General features: G+C 43.9%; 1 protein-coding gene across 7 annotated transcripts in view; it reads left to right on the top strand.

Annotated features, from left to right (window-relative positions):
• CACNA1E (calcium voltage-gated channel subunit alpha1 E) overlaps positions 1–21,593 on the top strand; it is a 493,362-nt gene that overhangs the window by 93,840 nt on the left and 377,929 nt on the right. For all 7 annotated transcript variants that reach the window (XM_072733249.1, XM_072733244.1, XM_072733250.1 and 4 more), the window contains exon 2: positions 17,389–17,845. In XM_072733249.1, coding sequence (XP_072589350.1) covers positions 17,403–17,845 — 443 coding nt within the window. In that variant the 5' untranslated portion in view covers positions 17,389–17,402. The remainder of the gene's footprint in view (positions 1–17,388; positions 17,846–21,593) is intronic.

The raw sequence follows: 21,593 nt of genomic DNA, 5'->3' as shown, positions 1-21,593 counted from the left end.
GATAGGAGACACATTGATTTTTGGCTTCTCTTCATTGTTTTTATTGTTGATTACATCCTCTTTTTCTAGAGTGTCAGCAGTGGGCAGAGGCAAATGAATTACTTTTCCTCACAGTTCATTGATTTTTGTGTTGACACACATTGATTTCAGCTCAGAATAAGAAAGCACATCCTAATAGAGTTATCTAAAGTTGGAATGGTTGCCTTGGGGGCTGTGGGATCCCTGTCAATGGAGGTGTTCAAACATAGGCTGAATGCCTGTGCAGGGGATATTTAGAGCTGACTCAAGCAATGACTGGGAGCATAGCTTAGGTAATCGTTAGTGTCCTCTATTTCATGTTTAACATGACTTACTCGCTTTAGGTAGAGCCTGTATGTCACCCAGGACAATATTTCCCACATGGTGGTATGCTAGATGATTTTCACTGGTGAGGATTTACTGTTAAAAACAGGAAAAGTGTAAAACAACAATAAGATATCATTATATACCCGTTATAATGGTAAAAATCCAAAACACTGACAACACCAAATGCTGGCAAGAATTGGAGCAACAGGAACTCTCTCTTTCATTGCTTGTAGGAATACAAAATGATATATTCACTTTGCAAGATAGTTTGGCAATTTCTTACAAAACTAAATATACTGTTACCATGTGATCCAACAATCAGGCTTCTTGGTATTTACCCAAAGGAGCTGAAAACTTATGTCCATACAAAAGCCTGCACACAGAAGTTGTTAGCAGCTTTATTCATAATTGCCAAAACTTGGAAGCGAGATATTTTTCAGTAGGTAAATGGATAAACTGTGGTAATCAGACAATGGAATGTTATTCAGTGCCAAAAGGAAATGAGCTATCAAGCCATGAAAAGACATGGAGGGATCTTAATTGCATGTTACTAAATGACAGAAGTCAATCCAAAAAGGCTAAATACTGTATTAATTCCAACTATATGACGTTCTGGAAAAGGCAAAACTATGGGGATGGTAAAAAAGATTAAGTGGTTGTCAGGGATTGTGGGGGTTAGAAAGGGATGAATAGGCAGGACACAGAGGATTTTTAAGGCAGTGAAAATATTCTGTATAACGCTATAGTGGTTGAATCGTGTCATTATACATTTGTCCAAACGTACAGAATGCAGGACACCTAGAATGAACCCTATTGTAAACTCTAGACTGTAGGGGATGATGATGTGTCAGTGCAGGTTCATCAGTTGTAACAAATGTACCTACCACTCTGGTAGGGGTTGTTGACAATGGAGGAAGATGGTGGATGTGTGAGGACAGGAAGTATATGGGAACTCTCTGTGCTTTTCTCTCAATTTTTCTTTGAACCTAAAACTGCTCTGAAAAATAAAGTCTTTTTAAAAAACTGAAAAAAATAGTGAAAATATAATTAGCATATCAGATCATGATTTTATATATATCATTGCCTAGGATGAAGCTAAGACAATCAATGCCATGGTAACCCACATTAAGACTACACAAATTACAGGTGGAGTCCTAAGACAGGGCCTTGAATAGTTAAAACCTTCACTGCTGAATTTTAGTCCTAGTATTCCAAAGAATGAATAGTTCAGATGATCCAGATAAATAATATGGAATCATATCTACCGTATTTCTATGCTATATCTCATTGCTTTTTGGCGATACGTTATGAAGCAGATTTGAATTTGCATGGCCACAAAACTCAGGTTATAAAAATGTACCTATCCTTAATTTCCAGAAGCTTGTTTGATATCTGTGTCCCTAGCCACATTAATGGAAAACAACTTGATTTTTACAAATCCATGTTTTTCCTTAGTTCTAATCAGAGGTTTTCTAGTTAACTCATGATTTGTCATTCTTTTTTAAAAAATAAATAGATTTTTTAAAGCAGTCTCTACACCCAGTGTGGGGCTCAAACTCACTACTCCAAGATCAAGAGCTTCATGCTCTACTGACTGAGCCAGCCAGGCATAGTTAACTAATATGTTGTCTCCACCCCTTCTTTCTTGGAGGTTACTTGGCCTTATACTGGGGCAGGGCATCAGGCTCAACTGTCACTTTCTCTTTTTATTTATTTATTTGGTATATTTTTTATACCAAAAATATTTGGTATATTTTTGGTATATTCTTGAACTCCAATAAAAATATACAAAAAAAAAAAAAGATTGTTGGAGCATACGGTAGTACTATTTTTAATTTTTTGAGAAACCTCCATACTGTTTTCATATATATATTTATATATTTATTTATTTATTTATTGGAGTTCGATTTGCCAACATATAGTATAACACCCAGTGCTCATCTCATCAAGTGCCCTCCTCAGTGCCCATCACCCAGTCACCCCATCTCCCCGCCCACCTCCCCTTCCACTACCCCTTGTTCATTTCCCAGAGTTAGGAGTCTCTCATGTTTTGTCACTGATATTTCCCACTCATTTTCTCTCCTTTTCCCTTTAATCCCCTTCACTATTTTTTATATTCCCCGAATGAATGAAACCATATGTTTGTCCTTCTCTGATTGACTTGCTTCACTCAGCATAATACCCTCCAGTTCCATCTACAGTGAAGCAAACGGTGGGTATTCGTCGTTTCTATGGCTGAGTAATATTCCATTGCATATATAGACCACAGCTTCTTTATCTATTCATCTTTTTATGGACATCGAGGCTCCTTCCACAGTTTGGCTATTGTGGACACTGCTACTATAAATATTGGGATGCAGGTGTCTCAGTTTTTCACTGTATCTTTGGGGTAAATCCCCAGCAGTGCAATTGCTGGGTCATAGGGTAGCTCTATTTTTAACTCTTTGAGGAACCTCCACACAGTTTTCCAGAGTGGCTGCACCAGTTCACATTCCCACCAACAGTGCAAGAGGGTTCCCCTTCCTCCACATCCTCTCCAACATTTGTTGTTTCCCCTCTTGTTAATTTTCACCATTCTCACTGGTATGAGATGTTATCTTGTGGTTTTGATTTGTATTCCCCTGATGGCAAGTGATGCGGAGCATTTCTCATGTGCTTGTTGGCCATGTGGATGTCGTCTTTGGTGAAATTTCTATTAATGTCTTTTGTCCAGTTCATGATTTGATTGTTTCTTTGCTGTTGAGTTTAATAAGTTCTTTATAGATCTTGGAATCTAGCCCTTTATCTGATATGGCATTTGCAAATATCTTCTCCCATTCTGTAGGTTGTCTTCTACTTTTGTTGGCTGTTTCTTTTGCTGTCCAGAAGCTTTTTACCTTGATTAAATACCAATAGTTCATTTTTGCTTTTGTTTCCCTTGCCTTCATAGATATATTTTGCAAGAAGTTGCTGTGGCCAAGTTCAAAAAAGGGTGTTGCCTGTGTTCTCCTCTAGGATTTTGATGGATTCTTGTCTCAAATTTAGATCTTTCATCCATTTTGGGTTTATCTTTGTGTATGGTGTAAGAGAATGGTCTCATTTCATTCCTCTGCACGTGGCTGTCCAATTTTTCCAGCACCATTTTTTTAAGAGACTGTCCTTTTTTTCCAGTGGATAGTCTCTGCTGCTTTGTCAAATATTAGTTGACCATAGAGTTGAGGGCTCATTTCTGGGTTCTCTATTCTGTCCATTGATCTATGTGCCTGTTTTTGTGCCAGTACCACACTGTCTTGATGATCACAGCTTTGTAGTACAACTTGAAATCTGGCATTGTGATTCCCCTGGCTCTGGTTTTCTTTTACAATATTTCCCTGGCTATTCAGGGTCTTTTCTGATCCCACACAAATCTTAAGATTATTTGTTCCAACTCTCTGAAGAAAGTCCATGGTATTTTGATAGGGATTGCATTGAATGTGTAAATTGCCCTGGGTAGCATTGACATTTTCACAATACTAATTCTTCCAATCCATGAGCATGGAACATTTTTCCATCTCTTTGTGTCTTACTCAATTTCTTTCAGAAGTGTTCTGTAGTTTTTAGGGTATAGATCTTTTACCTCTTTGGTTAGGTTTATTCCTAGGTATCTTATGCTTTTGGGTGCAATTGTGAATGGGATTGATTCCTTAATTTCTCTTTCTTCAGTCTCATTGTTACTGTATAGAAATGCCACTGATTTCTGGGCATTGATTTTGTATCCTGCCACATTGCCAAATTGCTGTATGAGTTCTAGCAGTCTAAGGTTGGAGTCTTTTGGGTTTTCTACGTACAGTATCATGTCATCTGCGAAGAGGGAGAGTTTGACTTTTTTTTTTTTTTTTTTTGCCAATTTGAATGCCTTTAATGTCTTTTTGTTGTCTGATTGCTGAGGCTAGGGCTTCCAGTACTATGTTGAATAGCAGTGGTGAGAGTAGACATCCCTGTCTCGTTCCTGATCTTAGGGGAAAGGCTCCCAGTGCTTCCCCATTGAGAATGGTATTTGCTGTGGGCTTTTCGTAGATGACTTTTAAGATGCTGAGGAATGTTCCCTCTATCCCTACACTCTGAAGAGTTTTGATCAGGAATGGATGCTGTATTTTGTCAAATGCTTTCTCTGCATCTATTGAGAGGATCATATGGTTCTTGGTTTTTTTCTCTTGTTGATATGATCTATCACGTTCAATGTCACTTTCTCAATGAGGCCTCCCGGACCATGCTGTTTAAATTGCAACTCACCCCAACTCCCACCCTCTCTGCCAGGCCTATTCTTACATAATGTACATTCTCAGCTTAAATATCCTATCCTTCAAGCAATCTGTCTAACTCTCCAGTGCCCTCTATGGACTCCCAAAGCACCTTATTTTTTGGTTCCATTTGAGCACTTATCACAGTAGCCTGTCAGCATTTGTCTATGGGTCTGTTTTGGCCCTAATGTTAGTGCAATGGTTGGCATGTAATAGGTGCTCACCATAAGTGTGTTGAATAAATAAGTGATTGGATAATGAGTGAAAGATTCAGTTCACTAAAAAAAAAAAAATAAAAAAAATTAAAGACTGCTGAGAAGATTACCTAGAAAGCTTGTAAAGCCTTCAGTATGGTGCTTGGTCCAAAAAGAGGTAATATGGTAATATATAATTATAATTTATGTGATAAGGAAGGACTTCTTGCCACAGAACTTCCATATTTTCCAGAGTTCAGCTAGCCCCAGTGAAAAGGCACTGATTTTATATAGGAGAAATCAGACTAAAATGCATGGAAAAAATAGTTGGATGGAAGGGGCAGCCCTCTGTTTTCACAGTATCAGGACATTCTCATACAGGGCGACAAGCAGAGGCTCCACTCTTGCCTCTCTTCCTGTTATCACTGCCTGGCTGTCAAAGTACTTACCCACCTCTCTGGAGCACTGGCACCTTAGAACCTGCTAATGCATTTAGGTGATTTTGATTTCATCTCAACTGAGAGCTTTGGTGTTGGGGGAACTTAAGTGTGGAGTGGGAAAAAGAGGTAGAAGAAAGACAGGATGAAATATCTTGGAGCAAAAAAAAAAAAAAAAAAAAGGAAAAAAAAAAGAAAGAAATACCTTGGAGCATGTATGGTGACTACCTGGTCTACTATCAGCCTTTCTGATGCCTCCCAGTTACATAGAATTCTATTTTTTCTAGCACAGGTCACTATATGAGACATTCTGTCTATATAAAACTTTGCAAATCAGAAAGAAATTTTTTCAGAGCAGTTTTAATTTTTGGATACAATTTGCCATAATCATTTTTTTTTAGAACATTATGGTGACAGGCAGGAATTTGGCAACAGCCAGAGGGCAGCGTAAGGACCCTGGTAGTTGGAGGGTACAGGTGTAAGGTGGCAAGAGAGAGTCCAGGGACCAGGAAAGGAGGTGGAAAGATCCCAAGACTTATTTTGTTTCCTCCTTGTTTCATTTCAGAGCAAATCAGTGCCTTGATTCTTGTCAGGTGATGACATGATCTCAATGTCACTCCTCCTTTTCTATAAGTCTGGGCAGTCCTATGATCATCCTGGATGGTGCTGCCTGGGGAGGCCTGAGACAATGTGCCAAGGCAGGAGCATGCTCTACCTCTGTGCAGTGCTGTGCTTATTTAGAGAGTGCCACTGACCATGGCTCTTCATCTTCTGCACAGACCTCGTAAAGACACAAAGCCAGGCCTGTGGGTAGAATCTGTCACAAATATGTGGGACTTATTACCCCCTACACATATATGTACATGGTACACACCGTCACTAAAACACACAGATCTTCAAAAAAAAAAAAAAAAAAAAAAAGAAGAAGAAAAGAAAAAGAAAAGAAACACACAAATGGTCTTGTATCCAAGGAATAGGACCATTTGAGATCCCCCATCCACTTTCAAAATACAGCTTTCCAGAGAGACAATTGGGTGAGGAATGAGATACTGAGATCTAGATTCAGTGTTTACTAACTGGGTGACCTTGAGTAAGTTTCCATTATTAAATGAGAATAGTAATAATATTTATCTTCTAGGGTGGTTAATAAACATGAATTTCTGGTTCTGAGTCTGAGCTCAACAAGTGAAAGTTATCCTTCCTATTATTATTGTCATAGTACTACTGTTATTAGCACCCAATGTGGTGTAGTGGTGACAGCACAAAGTCAGTCAGACATGGATCAGATGCTCTACTGCTTCATGATGGTGTGATCCTAACATTGGGGATAACCCGTTTAAGTCTCAGTTTTCTCATTTGTAAAACTGAGATAATAATAATAATAGTTGTTTCATAAGATTTTTTTTCAAGAATTACACAAATTCTTCAGTTTTATTGTATGAAAGGCACATATCTAGCATAAAATAAAAATTCAATATAAGCTATTATTTTTTGATGATGATGATGGTGGTGGTAGTGTTTACTATGACCACTAAATCTTTTTATACTGTCTTTAATTGCAATAAGATCTTTTCCATGTAATCCAATTGCAGTGTTTCCTTCTCTACTTAAAACTTACTGCTCACTCAATTGAATTTAACTTGATTCCATTTGGGTTGAGTCATTACCCCATTATACAAAGGATTCTAAGAATCCACAATAAATGGTTCTTAGAATCTTCAAGAATTTTATGCAAGTCCCAGTGTCTATGTTTAAAAGATGAATTAGGGACACCTGGGTGGCTAAGTGGTTTGGTGCTTGCCTTCGGCCTGGGGCGTGATCCTGGAGTCCCTGCATTGAATCCCACGTCCGGCTCCTTGCATGGAGCCTGCTTCTCCCTTTGCCTGTGTCTCTGCCTCTCTCTCTGTGTGCCTTTCATGAATAATTAAAAAAGATGAATTACAACCAAAAAAAAAAAAAAAAACCATAGAAGAGTGCAAGGAGACTTTCCCCCAGATGTAACCCAAACAATTAAATGGTTTTGTGGGTTTGTGGAGTAGTAACTCTTATTGTATGGAGGATGTGGGGGCTTCTGCAATTAGTATGCTTTGGGATGGAAGTAACAGAAAATGTAACTCAAATAAATGGACTTCAGCCATCAGGAGCTGTATTGCCTCATATTGCTAGTGGTACAGAGGTGGGGTGGTTTTATCTCCATTGCCTGGGATTCTTTTGGCCCTTTTTTCCTGCATGTGGCAGTTTCATCCTTAGGTTGGTGGTGGGGTGGTGGCAGCAGTTCCACCATTTATGTCTGTGTAGGACAGTGTCCAGAGAAAGTTCCCTTAACAGCTTCCTTTAAAAGTTGGGAGAATTTTCTTAAAAACCCCAGTAAGTTTTACCTCATACTTTACTGGCCTTAAATGGGTCATGTGTCCTCTTCTTAATTAACCATTAGTTAAAGGATGAGATTATCCTGACTGGCTTAATCTAATTAGAATCCACCCTGGAGCTAGATGGAGCCCATCGACCAGAGTGTCTAGATATGGCCCAAGGGTAGGGAATGGAAGGGTCCTAAAGATGTGACCATAATGTTTTCTTCGAGTTTTCTTTCTAGCTTGTTGGAGGTATGCGGCACTTTCAATTGGGTTGTAATTGTTGGTCTAATCTTCTAAGTACTCTGTGTCATATTGCCCAACTCCAGGGAGACCAGTCTGAGTTTGCATACCTAGGATTGCGCACATTGTACTCTGTGTGTGTTTATTGAGCAAAAAATCCTTCAGGTCATATTATCCCTGGAAATGCAGATTTTGTTCTCAATGAATTCTTGGCTTACACAGGTTAATTATAATATCATTATTTGTAATTATGTGGTGAAATACACAATAAATGACCAGAAAGAAAATGCATAAAAATGAACAGAGAGTACAGAGATGAGGGTGAGATGAAGAAAAGAGTCTAAAAGAATCTAAAAACTTTCAGACCAGATATGCTTTGGAGGCATCAGTATGTCCTTCTTCCATTTCCACAGCTCACAAGTTGTCATCTTTCCACTTGGTGGCAAGCTTCTTTGTAACTTCCATGTCTTGGATCACGGCTGAAAAGGTGGCTGGACAGAGGCTGGGCTCTGAGACAGATCTGACATCTGGATTTGACTCCCAGCAGTTGCCAGTACTGGCCGACAGATGGACGGCCACCACCACCAAGGCTCCTGGCTGGTTAAAAATGCAAAGCCCTCGGATTATAGGCTTGTCCTTCTTCCTGGGGCCACATTGTAGAGGCCCTGAATGCCAGGCTCAGGGCTTTGTACCTGTTTCTTTATGTGGCACTTCTAACAGCATTCCTTGCTGAGAGCTGCAGAGAAGGGGGGCTGCTGTGCTGGTGCCTTTGAAAGCCTGCACTGGTATCAGGACCCCGAGCAGAGAGGAGATTCCACCTGGCTGCAGGCACCAACACTGCTGTCTCCCCCTCATTACTTTACTGCGGCAGTAGCTTACTCTTTAAAACAGGGCTTCCAAGGGAATCAATTCAAGTAATCTGGGTCTGTGTGGGTGGGAAGAATATTATCAGGCTCTAGTTGGAGATCCTTGGTGCTCCTGGGACTGATACTTGAGAAATGTTTTGATGGAAAAGAGGCTCTTGGAGAAGTTTCTGCAGCACTCTGTTTTCTGAGCCTAATGCTGCAGTGGTTTGGACCTTTCTGGGCGTACCTATGGTCTCCCAGATGTTTGCCCACTGGGCCACCTTTGTTCCCAGTCAGGCAGCTGTGGGACCTCCACTCTGTTTCTGCAAGTCCAAGGAGTGGAGGCATTTGTTTTATCTCCAGCTGCAACTGTTACTGATTCCTGGTGAGCTTTTCTTCCAGAGACTCTCTGAGGAGTGGTATTCTGTTCTTCGTTTTCTACTCCCCTTTGGGTCCTCAGGAAAAGTATACCTCTCTTTTTTATTTTTATTTTTTTAAAAGATTTTATTTATTCATAAGAGACAGACAGAGAGAGAGACAGAGACAGAGACATAGGCAGAGGGAGAAGCAGGCTTCATGCAGGAAACCCGATGTGGGACTTGATTCCAGAGTCCTGGGATTATGCCCTGAGCCAAAGGCAGACGCTCAACCACTGAGGCACTCAAGTGTCCCATTATACCTCTCTTTTTATATTTGTCTGTTTATATTTGTCTGTTATATTTGTCTGGGTGCTTTAGGGAGGTGGAAGGAGTAAGAGAAGAAGAAAAGTCACAAATGCTCAAGTAATCTCAAAGTGTCTTATAGAAGTAATTCTTGCTTTACATTAAAAAGTTACTGTGCTAAAATGAAGCTCAACAACAGCAACAACAAATGAACTTTACTGGACCTAACCCCTTGGGTTTCTTCCTGGGCTCTTGTTGTGGTCTCATAAAGTTTCCAGTGCTTTTCTCCATCCCCAATACATAGTAGGTGCTCAGTAAATGCTTATTAAATGAATCTCTTGTCTCTTTCTCTGATGATTTCTGCACAGTCATGTTTTAAGGCCCCTTTCCTTATTAAATAGTTTTTTTCCCCTTCTTTAAGGCAGGCAGAGCCTGTGGAGGCTTGAAGCAGCTTCTAAAGCAGAATAATAAAGATGACTATTTAAGCAAATTGGAAAGTTGCAAGTAACGGCCCCTTAAAACCACTTCTATCCACTCAAGTGTTCTTGGATTTCTATGGAAGGTAACTCTTAAAGGGGACTAATTTACCACAATAACAAAATTATAGTATGGGAAAACTGCAGAGCGACGTCTTTTCTCTCTGCTTCCTGCCCCTGCTCTCTCTCTCCTCCTATGTATTCTTTCCTTTCATAAATATTTACTCAGTGCCTATCAGGGCTGGGTGCTAGGGATACAGTGGTGAATAAAGCGAGTGTGGTTTCTGCCTTCATGTAGCTAAAAGGCTAGTGTGTGCGAGGAGGAGTCATAATCAAGAGACTGTAGAGATATGTCTGTGATGTGAGCCCTCTCTGTAATTCATTAGGACCCACCCACATTTTACAGTTTTGAGGTCTTGCTTTCCAAATCATCAGATCCTTTGGTGAATTGATTGTCATGTTTAGGGTTTCTCCTTTTTCGTTTTTTAAAGATTTTATTTATTAATTCATGAGAGACACACAGAGGCCGAGACATAGGCAGAGAGAGAAGCAGGCTCCCTGTAGGACTCAATCCCAGGACCCTGGAATCACAACCTGAGCGAAAGGCAAACACTCAACCCCTGAGCCACCCAGGTGCCCCTCTCCTTTTTCTTTTAATAAATTTGTTTATCTATCTCTGTACACATTGTAATGTGGCTAATTTTTAGCAATTCATTAACATGTCATTAGACTGGCCAATATTCAATGTATTTGATATATTTGTAAATATTTACCTTTGTATTTATTTTTGTGGTTATATCACAATACAAATAGTAATAGTGTAATGGGGATTGTTAGTGATTATTATTATTGGTTTTCTTCTCTACTTTGCACACAGGTAGACTATATTTCTGCCTTCCTTCAGTTAAGTGGGTCACAGAGTTCTGGCTAATGAAATATGGTGTAAGTGCTACACACCACTTATAGGTCTGGCCTCTATACCTCTTGTAAGGTCCTCCAAGCTTTTTTTCTTTGTCTCCAGGCTCTCCAGGCTAGGGACAAAAAGTCTAGTGGAGGACTCTGAGGCTCTAAGTCTGGGTGTCAGCTGCCAGCTTTTGTAAATAAAGTTTTATTGAAACACAGCCACATTCATTTTTTAAAAAGATTTTATTCGTTCATGAGACACACACACACACACACAGAGGCAGAGATAACAGGCAGAGGGAGAAGCAGGCAAGGAGCCCGATGCGGACTCGATCCCGGGTCCCCAGGATTAGGCCCTGGGCTGAAGGCGGTGCTAAACCGCTGAGCCGTCTGGCTGCCCACATCCATTTTTAAAAAAAATGTATTATCTATGGCACTTTTATACTACAAGGACAGAGCTGAATAGTTGCCACTGAGACCTCATGGCCTACAAAGTCTGAAATATTTACTATCTGGCCTGAAAGGAAGAAATTTGCCATCCTTAGGGGATAACAGAGCCACTTGAATGAGATAAACCTAGGTCCCTGAGTGGAGCAGAGCCCATCTTTCCCATATTCCAGGCCAGTTTGTATTATTATATGGAGATTTGACAAAGAAAGAAACCTTGACTTTCTTAAGCCCCAGGTATGTTGAGGTTGGTTACTAGCATTATTTAGTTAAAAAATAAGACATTTTACATAATAAAAATGACAGCTAATATTTACTGGGCATTTATCACATACTGTTTTATGCTTCTATATTCACTTCTCACAACAGCCTTATGTAGTATCTACTCTTACTGACCCTTCTCCAGATGAATAATGGAAGGCTATATGATTTGCTCATGGATTCAGTTGGTGAGAGGGAAGCTTAGATTCATACCCAGGCAGCCTGGCTCCAGCGTGCAGGCTTTAATCTCTTCTCTTCCCCCCCCCCCCCCATATTTATATGACTTAACAGTCTGCAGGTTCTTTCCCAGATGCTCTCCTATTTGATTCCCACCACAGATTTCTATAGGGCAGGTTGTATTTTTATCCGTATTGTTCAGGCGAGGAAATTGACCCAGAGAAGAGAAGCGTATTGCCAAAGGTTACTTGACTAACAAGTGGAAGAACCGAACCCAGAGATTCTGACACCAGATCATGGGATCTTTTGACTCCTCCACAGGGACTCTGGTGGACTTGGTGATTACTCCATATTTGAAGCAGAGTGTTTTCCTTGGGTCTTGGTTTACATTCAAAATGCACCAGCCTGTCAAATTGCAGTTGGACATTAGCCCATCCTTGAACAGTCACCATAACAACATAGACATATGGAGAAGAATGTGGGATGGGCAAAAACTGATGCCAGTCTAGGGGAGGATGGAGTTTTGCAAGGAGTGGGGGTGGGTCAAGGAACTCCTCTGGGTATGTAGATACAGACTGAGGATGGGTGAGAGGGACACTGTCCTAAGGGCCTTTATTATTGCATTTCATCCAGGATGACACCACTTACCAACTTAGCACAACCTCTTGTAACTATATGGTGCTTTTAGGACAGTGTTTCTTAAGACATGATTGGGGGAGGAGATGCTTGTTAAAACTACAGATTCCTGAGTGCACCCAAGATCTATCATATGAGAATCTCTGGAGGGAGGTCCCAGGAATCTGCATTTTAGAAAACCAGCAGTGTAGATGATTCCGATGTACAATAAAGCTTGAGAACCACAGCCTTAGGAGGCCACAGCAAATAAAAATAATTTTGTTCCTCCCTTGTGGTTGGCTAGTGAGCTAACTCAGAAAAGAAAAATCCCTGGATAAATATTTCTGTGCCAGGAATGTCTCCTCTCTGAACAGGTGGGTGAGGATCTGAATAGGGTCATTCTTTGCCTTCCCCTTTGCTGGACAGAAAACCTATGAACTCTATGAGTCCTCTTCTCTAGAGAATCCTTTTTAGAGGAGGACTCAGCATGGCATCTAAGTTGTGTAGTATCATATTTTAAAAACAGTTTCCTTTTGTGATTTTTCATTTCCAACAGTCGGGGATGGGAACCCTTCTGCTCTCTTCTTGTGCAGGGCAGGCAGAGGGAGCAGAGCCAGGAGAGCGTCAGGGCCACCACTTACCTTTTAGTCCCATTTCCACTCACCACCTATCTCCCAGCCCATGATACTTGGCAATGTATACAATGGAGACTTCCTCTTCCTTGCTGAACTCAAGACTTTCAAGATATGAAGATGGTACACTCACAAGAGCATAAGCTTTGTTGACTTCCTGATATATCTACTTTTCAGAAGGTGACTGAAGGATGCACATAATCTGGAGGAATGAGAAAATGAGCAGTGAAGGGGTGGGAGTCAGAAGGGCAGGAACCCAATGAGAGGATACATGTCCTTGGTACAGTGGACTCCCCTCCTGGGCCTAAGAGGTACAGACAAGCCAACAGGATGCATGGGCCATTATTTCTTAAGCAATCAAAAATAGAATAAAACTTAACACTCTTGATAGGGTAAAGAGAGAAGGATCGCACAAATGACAAAATATTCCTGTGGAGGCAGATCTTAGTTCCAACTCTGGGAGGGTAAGAGGAGTAAAGATTTCCTTACCCTGCTGCTCCATGTGGACTGGCAAACAAGGAAAGAGTTCTCAATGGGGCTGCTGGGTTTCAAATAAGTAATTTTCCCTCCTCAGGACACCTGTAATTAAAAAATCCCATCCCCTGCCCATTAGCCAAAAATAGCAATAAAGAATAAGAAGAGAGGTTGGTAGAAAGTAAGGGTTAAAGGAAAAAGACAGGTGCCCTTGGAGATTTCATTAGCTAATTTTTGGGCCAGTATCTCAGAGCCACAAGGCCTGTTTTCCTTCAATTAGGGACTAGGGGTGAGGGCCATAGGATAGCAACTTGGCCCTCAGGAAGCTTCTTATTTTATTTTATTTTATTTTATTTTATTTTATTTTATTTTATTTTGTTATTTTATTTCTTGATTTTTTTAGGAAGCTTCTAATTTGGTATGTCCACCCTTGATTCTATTTTATGGGTTTCCATTTCCTCTTTTGGCCTACTGCTGCAGAACCTGACCCATGGACATAGACTGAGTAATAATGATGGAGTCTGAGAGATGCATTTACAAAAGCAAAGTTCACACAGTGAAATAAGTCAATCAGAGAAGGACAAACATTATATGGTCTCATTCATTTGGGGAATATAAAAAATAGTGAAAGGGAATAAAGGGGAAAGGAGAGAAAATGAGTGAGAAATATCAGAGAGGGAGACAGAACATGAGAGACTCCTAACTCTGGGAAATGAATAAGGGGTCGTGGAAAGGGAGGTGGGCGGGGGTGGGGGTGACTGGGTGACGGGCACTGAGGGGGGCACTTGATGGGATGAGCACTGGGTGTTATGCTATATGTTGGCAAATTGAACTCCAATAAAAAAAAAAAAGGTTCACACAAGTTTATAAAGTTTTACCAGAACACGGTCACACACATTTATTTGCATATTGTCTGAGTGTTTTCATGTTATAACAACAGAATTTGAGTACTTGCAACAAAAAATCACATGGCCTACAACATCTGAAATATTATCTGGTTTTTTTACAGAAGGATTTGCCAGCTCCTCTAGATCTAGAGATCTCACACTGCATTTAAATGCTTAGCTTCAAAGGGACACATAGCACTCTACTCACAACTCACTGGCCGAAATGTTCACATGACGCCACTGGACCACAGGAGGCCACGAAGTGCATCCTACTATGTGCCCAGGGTGGGGGATGACCAGACTATTTGGCAAACCCTACTAATGACCACCACAACAGCCCACTATGTGTTGACCTCAAGATTGAGTGCTGGATATAGAAAGATAAGCCAAAATCCCTGATATCAAGGACTTCAAGGAATGCCAGAATTTGGGGGCTGGGCAGGAGGAAGGCTAACTATAGAGTAGATTCAAGTGTCCTTCCTTGGAATATGTAGACTCTGTTTCGTCTAAATTGCTTAAGATAGAAGATGTTGTCTCAGTTTGATGATAGCCAGACCTGGGGACTGGCCGGCTTGGCAGGCAGTGGGGGCGACAGATTCCCCTGATGAACATTTATATCAATAATAGAAGGGTTGTTTAACAGGAATTCTTAAAGGAAAGATGAGATAATTTCATGTTTTGATATTCGTAAAATTGATTCTGTTGAAGCAGAGCTCTGCAGTGCATATTATTGTGCTGTAATTTTGGCAAAGATGTGATTCAGATTGGCAAAGTGTCTGGGAAGGGGAAATCCAGGGAGGAGAGCGAGAGCTGGCTGGGCCAGCAAGCAGAGGCCAGGAGCCAGGTCCTGGTGGCCCGGTGAGAGCCGGGACAGTGGCCCGGGAGCCTCGGCCATGGAGGAGCACGAGGGAAAGGAGGCTGCGGCTGGGAGAACCCGAGCGTGCTTGAGTTTCTGGTAGTGCTGAAGCCTGTGGAGGGAGTGGGAGCACCCCGGGGACGGGTGCGTGCATGTGTGTGGTGAGGGAGAGACATTTAAACATCGTAGGAATGAAGGATAAATTTAAAATCCATCAAGCAGAGTTGAGACAGAATGACAACGTGAAGAACATGAATCACTCTTTCTAGGGACCCACCCAACTGTTTGCAGATTTGGAAATGTATTTTTCCCTTCATTTCTCCTCCCTACCAAGCTTATCCTGGACCTTTAACTTCCTTCCTCTGCTCCTTTGACCCAGGCTTGGTGGCTGCATACCTAGCACTGACCAGTGTGTCCCCAGAGCCTCCAGCCCAGCATCACTGACGCTTTGGGGTGTGGTGTGGGTAGGGCTGGGAAGACCAGGCCAGGTGCTAGAAATACAGGAGGGGACAAATGAGGAGGATTTTGAATGACCTGTTTTCCAGGGAAGTCACGATCTATTCAGTGTTCACATGGGGCTTTGTTACATACCCAGAAAGATCATTCTGGCTTTTTCTTGTCCACCTGCTATCTTGGTGTGATGTGGAGGGGGCTGGGAGAGGCATCTATTATTCTGCTTCATGTGATAGTGATAGTGTGGTCAGTATAATGGAAAAAATCATAAGCCAGGATTTGAAACCTGAGCTGTCTCCCAGCTCTGACTTTGAGTGGTGGTGTGGCCCTGGGCAACTGTCTACATCTCTGTACCTCAGCTTCCTCACCTATGAAATGTCATGGCTATACCATTAAGATTCCTACCCATTTGAGTATTCTTTGCTGTAATGACTTTCAGTTCAGACCAGGGGGGCCAGTGGTGGCATCTGGAGGGTAGCATTCTGGGAAGATGCCTCCCCTGGGCACCTGGCACAGACCCCAGTGCATAGCGGGTGCTCATGAAGCACCGATTGAGTGATCTGGATGCAAGGGTTTCTCTGAGCATGTGACACTGCTCAGTGCCAAGGGGGCATGTGTGTGCCACTTGTGGTCACTAGGGGTGTGGTTTGGAACGTGGGTGGGGAGGAGGCCAGGGATTCAGGTGTTGGAGTCTTGGCTGGAAGAGAGACAGTGAGCAGATATCTCAAAAGGGTGGTAGGTTTGGGCCCTCTCACATTGGACAGTCTGTCCCCCAGACCTCAGACTTGCCATGGGAACTGTTTTGGATTCTTTAGTCCCCCAGATCCTCTCTGCACATGCTCTTCCTTTTGTCCATAATCTGCTCCATTTCCTCACCTGGCAAGCACTGCTTAAATAAATGCAGCATAATACTCATCTCCTCCACAAAGCCCTTCCAGCCCCCAGATGGGCTTTGGTGCCCCTACTGTAAGCTCACACAGCAATGGGGCCTACCTCAATCACAGCCTATCGTGTTGCATGGTCAGAACTGATGTTTTTCCTGTTTCTCCCATGAGGAGGATGTGGACTGAATCCAGCTCATTGCAGTGTACCCCGTGCCTGGCACAGTGCCTGGCACATGGTAAGCTCTCAGTATTGACTGAATGAGTGTGTCTTTCACGGGGAAATCTGGCCACATCCTCCTTGGCATGGAAAGGGAAATGAGGCTCAAGGACGCTAGCAGAGGCACTTGATTCCACACTTGTTTCCCAGATCCTGCGCTGGATGCACGCATTAGGAAAGGAGGCAGGGGCCTATACAGGGGTCCCAGTTCTCAAAGATAGGCAGCCTGTGGCTGGTCCTGGGGAGAGAGTGCGAGAATCAGGGCAGCAGGTGGTGGGTGGCATTTCTCCAGAGGAGTCAGGACGCTGAGGAATGGGTAAGAAAGATTCTTTCACCCGAATGGGAGAGAACTGGGAGAGAACAGCCAGCCAAGGTGTCTGCGGCTGGGGCCCAGAACAATAGCCTTTGGAGTTCTCCTCTCCTGTAGCGGTAGCGGGAGCCATCCATGACGTTGCATCCAATCATTTGTTTAACCTCTGTCTTCTGCACCGGACTGTGAAGTTCATGGGGCAAAAATCAAGTCCATTTTACTTAGCTTTGGATACTCAGCACTTGGCGCTCAGCCTGGTCCACAGCGGATGCTCCTGAGCTCAGCGATCATTTGCGGGGTGTCTGCTGTGAGCCAGTTTCTGGGCCGGACCTGGGACCTGGGACCTGGGACCTGGGACCTGGGACCTGGGACGCAGCTGTGGGGCAGCCCCAAGCTTTGACGTCATTAACCTCTCGCTTTTCTCTCTTTCTCTCGTGCTCCCCTCCCCCACCCCGCGCAGAGCAATGTCCTGGGATGGTGCCCGAGATGCGTGGACCGAGCCCAGGCCGCAGGCTGCCCGAGCCCGCCCCCTGCCCCGCCGCGGCCGGGAGCCCTGAGCCCTGGGCCGCGGGCCGCCGCCGCCACGTCCTGGCCCTGCCAGAGGAGGAGGCATGGAGGCCCCAGCAGTGCTCCCTGCTCGAGGCCGACGCCTCGGACGAGGTGGGCGTGCTGCCGGCCTCCCCGCGCGCCGCCGGCCTCGGCCTCGGCCTCGACAGCTTCTTCCCGGTGCAGGAGGGCGAGGGCGCGGGCTGGGAGGGCGGGGCGGCCCTGGACGCGGGCGCCGGCCCCTTCCTCCCGGTGAGCCCCGAGGTGATGAAGCGGCGGCGCGGGGGCCTCATCGAGCAGCGCGACATCATCAAGGCCCACGAGGCGCACAAGATGCAGAGCACCCCGCAGGCGCGGCGCAAGGAGTGGGAGTGAGTACGGGGCGGCGGCCGGGGCGCCCGGGCGGGCGGGTGGGCCCGGGTCGGTGCCTCCGTCGCTGCTGCCGCTCAAGAGGCGTTTGACCCCCGAACGAGGCCCCTGGGGTGAGCCGGGACCTGGCCCACCAGCTGTAGGCTGCGTCCCACCTCCCCGAGGCCTGCCTCCGTCCAACGGCCGCAGCCCGCCTTCCCCTCCAAAGCATCCGAGGTTCACCAAGGCCTGGGGAAGGCGCTGTGGTCTGTTCCACACTCTGAGCCCCCCTGGAAAGAGGGGTTCGGTAAAACCGTGGACAAGCCACCAGAGCACGAATCATCAGCCTCATCTTAATTCTGCAATTGTAGCTAAACGTAGGCTTTCTAATGTCCTCCTTGGGGTAATGATTACATTTTGGGGGCAAGTCTTCAGTGGTGGAAGAGCTCATGGCCCCCACAGCTTTATGTCCGATCCTTTGGGGTAGAGCAATCTGTCTTAGATTGCCTTTAACCCAGTTCACGCCTGTTGAGAAGTTGGGCCTTATTCCAGTGTCCTACATTAAAGGAAGAGCATATTGCATCTGATTCTCATTTGGCGCTCCACGTGTATACCCCACCTAGGGGCTTTGTTTCATATTTTTGGATGTCAGTGTATGTTCTGCATGTTTGCATGTCTTGTGGTCTGTATGTCTTTAGATTGTTGAGTTGTTGGATGTCATTAAGTGCAAAAAGACTAATAATAGATGTTTTTTTTGATGGCGGTGGTTATGGTAGAGTTTACCTCTCTGGCCTCATTAGACATTCTGGGTGGTGCAAAGGGGGGGGCGGATTAGCTGATCTCTGGAGGTCTTTTCCTATGGATGTCACAATGTTTACAGGTTCGTCATCCATTCATTCATTCATTCAGCGGGCCCTGATGTGTGCCAGGCTCCCGGGATTCAGAGAGGAGTCAGGCATCTGGCAATCAACCTTCTCTCCTGTTGTTCGCGTCCAAGTACTGTTAGTCTTTAAAACCCTCCATAGCTCTAAGAGCCAGGCAACATCCTAAGCACCCATATTAACTTATGTTAATCCTTAACATAAGTTCTGAGGTAGATACATACAGTTATTATCCAGATTTAACCAGTGAGGCACAGAGAAGATAGGTGACTTTCCCAAAGTCATTCCAATAATAACTATGTCGTTACTGTGATTTGATGATTTGGACTCTGGCAGTCTGGTTCTAGAATCCATGCTTCTATTCACAGTGGCACAGTGCCTTTCTTTCCAGTTCTCACAGTACTTAAAGTCTATCTCAACCACCAATTGAGATGCCATGACAAGAGCACTGGCTTGGAGGTTGAGACATTTGGGTCTAATTCCCAGGGTGATCTAAATTAAATAGTGGTATGATGTTGAATCTAATTAGTGGTTTGATGTTGAATAAGTCACCTCATGGCTTCAAAAAATGAGGAGGTGGCCATTTGAATATCACGTGGCTCCGATAGTATTTCTTTGTATTCAGAAGTACTGTATTTCTCTGCACCTCCATCTTGTTTTCCTGAGAGGATTCTGAACAACTCCAGGCCAGAGACTATCTTACACATTTTTCGTGTCACTCAGTGCCTGTCATATGGCCTAACTCAAGAATTCCTACAACACTCACTGAAAAACTAGCTTCACCATGACAAGCAATGCATAAGTAACTCTTTATCTTTCTCTAAGTTAAACTTTTGCTAGTTGGGAGGTATAAAAGTCTAGTAGCAGCCACCTACTAGGAGTCATGGTGGGGTTGGTTGGGAGACTATGCTTTCACCTAGGAAGGTCCATGAGGAGGTGAAACAGAGCAGATACATCAGTGGCTGGGTGGGGGGAGGGGTTGTCAGCTTTCCTGAGTGTGGTTGTGGAGGAATTAAGGAGGAGATACCAGGGAGGTAGGAAGAAAGCCATAGTGTGGGGTACCTGGGTGGCTCAGTTGGTTAAGCATCTGCCTTTGGCTCAGGTCATGATCTCCTGGGATCGAGCCCATGTCTGGCTCCTTGCTCTGCAGAAAGTTGTTTCTCCCTCTGCCTCTCCCTCCACTCATGGTGCCCTCTCTCTCTCTCTCTCTCTCTCTCTCTCAAATAAATAATTAAGACCTTAAAAAAGAGAAAGCCAGAGAGTGAAGAGACAAAGAAGTAAAGAGAGGTATCTGTTCAGAAGGAAGGAGTCATCTTCTATAGAAGAGGTTGTTGAGAGGTCAAATAAAATGAGGATGGAGAAGGGATCACTGATTTCAGCAATATGGAGGTGACCTTAAAGGTTACAGTTCAGTAGGATGATGGGGCCAGGGCCCAATTGGAATGGGTGAAGAGAAAATGAGAGGTGATAGAGACAATGCTGCCCCACTGCCTGCCTCTTAATGCTCAGAGCCTTATCACTGCAGCCTTTATGGAGACCCCCGTGGCTAATAACGTCATGCCTTTTTCCTTGACCAATCTAAACTCCATCCTCATATGGCTCTACATGCCTTCATCAGACCCACTTCCTGCTCCTTGCTAGCTCCCAGACCCTAATAGCTCCCAAACCTGGAACTCATTTTCCATCATCAGAAAAATCCTCTATGTTTTTCTAACCTTCTCGGACATTCCCTTCGTGTCCTTGGTACCTGCATCTCCCCCAGGAACATGGCTTGATCCGCAGCTGCCTTATATGGTAGCTGCCTTCCCTCCCAAACTTCCTCACATTCTTGAGCCTGAAGCTGGGGTAGGTGTCTCCTCATTATTGCTTCTGGACCATTATTCCTCATGCCTGTTCTAAAATAACAGCTTTGGAGCTTATGGCATCATGCAATAGCACCTGCTACTTCTTCTTTTTGTAGCTGTCTGCAGACTCCTAGGCCAGTCCTCTTTATTCCAGAAGACTTTAGCTCTTGGTTTATTGCCTGTCTCCCATCTCTCCTCTTGCCATCAGTCTTAGTGATTTTCATATCCACTTAAATGACCTCTCCTAGACCATGGCATCTTAGAGGCTTAAATTCTTCTCCTTCATAGTTTTGCCTCCATCTTTGCAGTTGAGACCTTACTTCCATGACCTGCCCAGACCTTGTAACTGCCCTGCTCCATAATCTCAGTTTCAAGCATCCTACTCTCTGACCACCATCTCTTTGTCCAGTTCACTCCCTCTAATAATTAGTTCCCAAGATTCTTTAACCTCACTGGCATCCACAAAACAGCAATCGTATTACTTTTTTTGCTACTCCCCTCCTCAGTCATGTCCTCACTTCTCATCTTATCAAATTAAATTCCACTGTAAGCACCAAAAATACTTTCCAGAGCAAAATGGTGATGTCAGTCTTGAGGTCTCCTCCTACCCTCCCAACCCTTTCTCCAGCCAAGTTCTCAGAGCCAGTCATCAGCCAGGGGCAAGAATGCTGGATGCCTCCCAAGCTGCTCTTGTCTCTACTTCATGCTTCCCCATCCTTGTTTACACCTCAACATCCTTGCCCCTCCGTTGCTCCATTATACTGGTCTAACTGGACTCCAACTGTGTTTAAATCCCACTTGCTACCTATTCTTCCCTTGCACTTGAGCAGTAGAACATTGATGTAGAAAATCTCGCAGCTATGCTTACTGGTCTTGCTATAAATCCGTGACCCCATACCTCAAGTTGTCCCTTGGTCTTGCTCAGAAATCCTGCTACTTTTCACCTTTCTATTCACCCTCACAGTCTTTTAGAAATTACTAAATTTAGAGATACTTTCCTCTTAATTCTCAAACCCCAATGTCTCCAGCCAGCCTTTTCTGAGCTC

This window comes from Vulpes vulpes, chromosome 13 (assembly GCF_048418805.1).
Source record: "Vulpes vulpes isolate BD-2025 chromosome 13, VulVul3, whole genome shotgun sequence".
In the NCBI taxonomy this organism is placed as follows: Eukaryota; Metazoa; Chordata; class Mammalia; order Carnivora; family Canidae; genus Vulpes; species Vulpes vulpes.
The sequence above is the reverse complement of the archived record's forward strand: the minus strand, read 5'-3'. Positions and strand labels throughout refer to the sequence as shown.